The following is a 2714-nucleotide window of genomic DNA, read 5'->3' on the forward strand; positions in this document are numbered from 1 at the left end:
TCCACTAATAGTGACTTGGTCTTTCTTATACATATTGTACTAGTTGTGAAAATTGTTAAAAGGTGGATCGGTCTGGACAGTAGTGGCCTAAAACTTGAAAAAGTCGGGCCGACGTTTTCCATTGACAGTGTTACTTGAAAGAAAATCACTTAAAAACCACTGATTACGTTTATTCACACCTTGGAGAATGAACTCATGCCCTTCCTTTGTTGTAAATAGGCTATGTTGTTTATCACTGAGTGCACACTGATAATTCTATCATAGTTTACACAAAAACTTTGAAGTCTTCTCGTGATACTGCCCCTCTAAGTGTCGAAGCAAGTTGCAGGAAGTCAAGCAATGCACTGTGTAACCAGGCCTAAAGAGAAGTCTACGTGTTCTCAGAACAGCAAATAAACACAGACAACAAGAGACCACGTTCTTCACTCTTTTAATGACATTTTATGTTTACATTTGATAACTTCCATCGTTATAAACAAAAACAAGAAAAAAAACTACAAAAAATGATAGAATCGTCTCAGACACGAATTTTAAACGTAGCTAGATTGGCTGTTTAATAATATAGATTAATTTTAATTGCTTCTGAGATGATAACGCGACTCTCCCTAGATCCTGTGTAGTACAAGAAGAAGAAAAAAGTCAAATAACAGTATCACTCTATATTGATGATATATAGAAAGGAGTCGAGATTGGAGAGCTTGAGCTTATTGTTTTGGGGTTAAAATTTAACAATTAGCTGGCCTCATTCGTATTTCCCCGTCAGATTGGGTGAATACCCACTATGGCTCCTGTCTAAACACAACACATTAAAATACATCTTAACTGATAAGCTAAAATGTGTCAACAATAAAGGTTTATGAGGTAGGCAAGCTTGCCGCAGATTTTGCGCAAAGTGTCTGGTTCTCATATTTTCGGTAGTAGTGCTTCTTTCTTTTTTTTGGCAGTAAGACGAATACTACTTTAATCAGGCTTAAATTTAAGGAGTAAACAAGGAAAATCAGCAGAAAAACGAATTTGGTTTACAAGGAAACATAATCCTGCTCCTTAATTCTTGTACTTACCTAAAATGCTGTGCTAAGGGACAATCCACAGTTCACTCAAAGTAGTGAGCCACTTCCTCCTCATACAAATCTGGCTCAAAGAGTCCATCTTCATCTGTTCCGTAACTAGAATGAAGACCAAATGGGAAATAAATAAAAGCTGAAACTATGGCGTCTTTCGCTACAATTCCATATCAGCTTCTTCCTCTGCTGGGAAGATCATGCGTCAGTCTATTTCCCTGCTGGGTGAGAAAGTACTCACACTTAAGCTTGGTTTTCACTGGCGATGCAAGCATAAGCGCAAGCACAAGCGCAAGGATAACAGCTCTTATTTCTTCGTAAAAACGGCTTCGACTCAAGCAAAAGCACAAGCGCATTGCATTTGGTTGCTTGTGCTTGTGTTTGCGGCAAGCACAAGCACAAGGATTAAAATTTGTCCTTTTTGCGCTTGTCCTTGCGTCGCTAGTGAAAACGGTTGTCACTTGAGCAGCGAAAGTAATTCGCATTTGCTTCGGCTTTGCATAACCACGCTTAGATGGGCTTAAAAATCTCACGCCACTTTCTCATCCAATTAGAAGAAAAACCAAAACCCGGGTTTTCGTTTGAACATGTTTTCCCACGCGTCACACCGGGCTTCGTGTATTTACTCCGAGTTTTGATTGGTTCAAGTATTGTCTGAGTCTTCTGTGATTGGCCAGAGTGATCATTTTAATGGTCCTGGATTAAAGACACTCAATTGAAAACCGTTGTTTAGATCGATATAAGTATATGCGCTTGGATCGGGTTTGATTGTCTGGAAAAGGTTAATATATATGTTTGTGATTTAGCTCAAAAGAGATCTAGAGTAGGTTAAAAGAAAAATTATAAAAAATAATAGTTAGGTCGGAAACAGGAGAGTGGTTTGGGGAACTTACTACCAAATTGCAGAGGGAGTAGCCCGGTGGTCTGCAATAAGAAGCCGTAATAGGAAATACCACTAAATCTGCTAAAGCTTACTCGAAGAAAAATGAAACACTTTCTAGCGACGACACCTACTCTATAAAGTTGGCCACAGAGAGTCTCTTAGGGCAGGTATATCTGGGACACTGGCATTCCGGTACTGAAGTTTCCTCCAGCTCCATAATAGGCTCTTCTCCATCAGCACACGTGAGGTCAAAATAGAATCCTTTACATAAAGGCTCACACATGAAGAACGAATATCCTTCATTTACCACGCACTGGCATTTGTACTGACAATCCTGAAGAACGATCTGCTCTCCTGGGTAGTATTCTTCACCCTCATGCACGCAGAAACCTGGAATGGTAAACGAAAAACGGTATAAAGTCTACATACGAGCCTAGTGGTCCATCAGGCCAATGCTTATCCTGCATTAAATTCACCGGTACCCATTTATACACCTGGGTGAAGAGAGGCACTATGAAGTGTCTTGCCCAAGAGCACAACGCAGTGCCCCGACCAACCCGGACCGCACGAACCGGAGTCTAGGCCACCGCTCCTCCCATGGAAAGGTAAAACAAGATGTGTTGGCCACGATGATTGGTCAATTGGTGGTACGTTCGTTAGGAGCGTCTAGCACGAGGAACTTGTATACTCATTACACTATCAGCTTCAGAAACGTTATTATTTGAATTGTTCACTTCCCTTTCGCATTGGGAGCAGAAAAAGTATAGAGA

The 2714-nt window shown here is 40.6% G+C and overlaps 1 protein-coding gene across 1 annotated transcript; it reads right to left on the reverse strand.

Moving 5' to 3' along the window:
* Window positions 1-413: 413 nt before the first annotated feature.
* On the reverse strand, window positions 414-2368 carry LOC144641148 (uncharacterized). Its single transcript, XM_078500195.1, has 3 exons — window positions 2076-2368; window positions 1062-1166; window positions 414-612 (listed from the first exon to the last, which is right to left on the reverse strand). The coding sequence occupies exons 1-2, from the start codon at window positions 2225-2227 to the stop codon at window positions 1094-1096; spliced, it is 225 nt and encodes a 74-aa protein (XP_078356321.1). The 5' UTR covers window positions 2228-2368; the 3' UTR covers window positions 414-612; window positions 1062-1093.
* Window positions 2369-2714: the final 346 nt, after the last annotated feature.

The sequence above is a fragment of the Oculina patagonica genome, unplaced genomic scaffold, assembly GCF_052425735.1.
Source record: "Oculina patagonica isolate OP01 unplaced genomic scaffold, crgOcupat unplaced704, whole genome shotgun sequence".
Lineage (NCBI taxonomy): Eukaryota > Metazoa > Cnidaria > Anthozoa > Scleractinia > Oculinidae > Oculina > Oculina patagonica.

Coding starts and splice junctions, on each gene's coding strand:
- LOC144641148 (XM_078500195.1), bottom strand. CDS start 2,227: ATGTGTGAGCCTTTATGTAAAGGATTCTATTTTGACCTCACGTGTGCT. Junction 1,167..2,075: donor TCTGTGGCCAACTTTATAGA/GTAGGTGTCGTC, acceptor TCTTCATTCTAG/TTACGGAACAGATGAAGATG.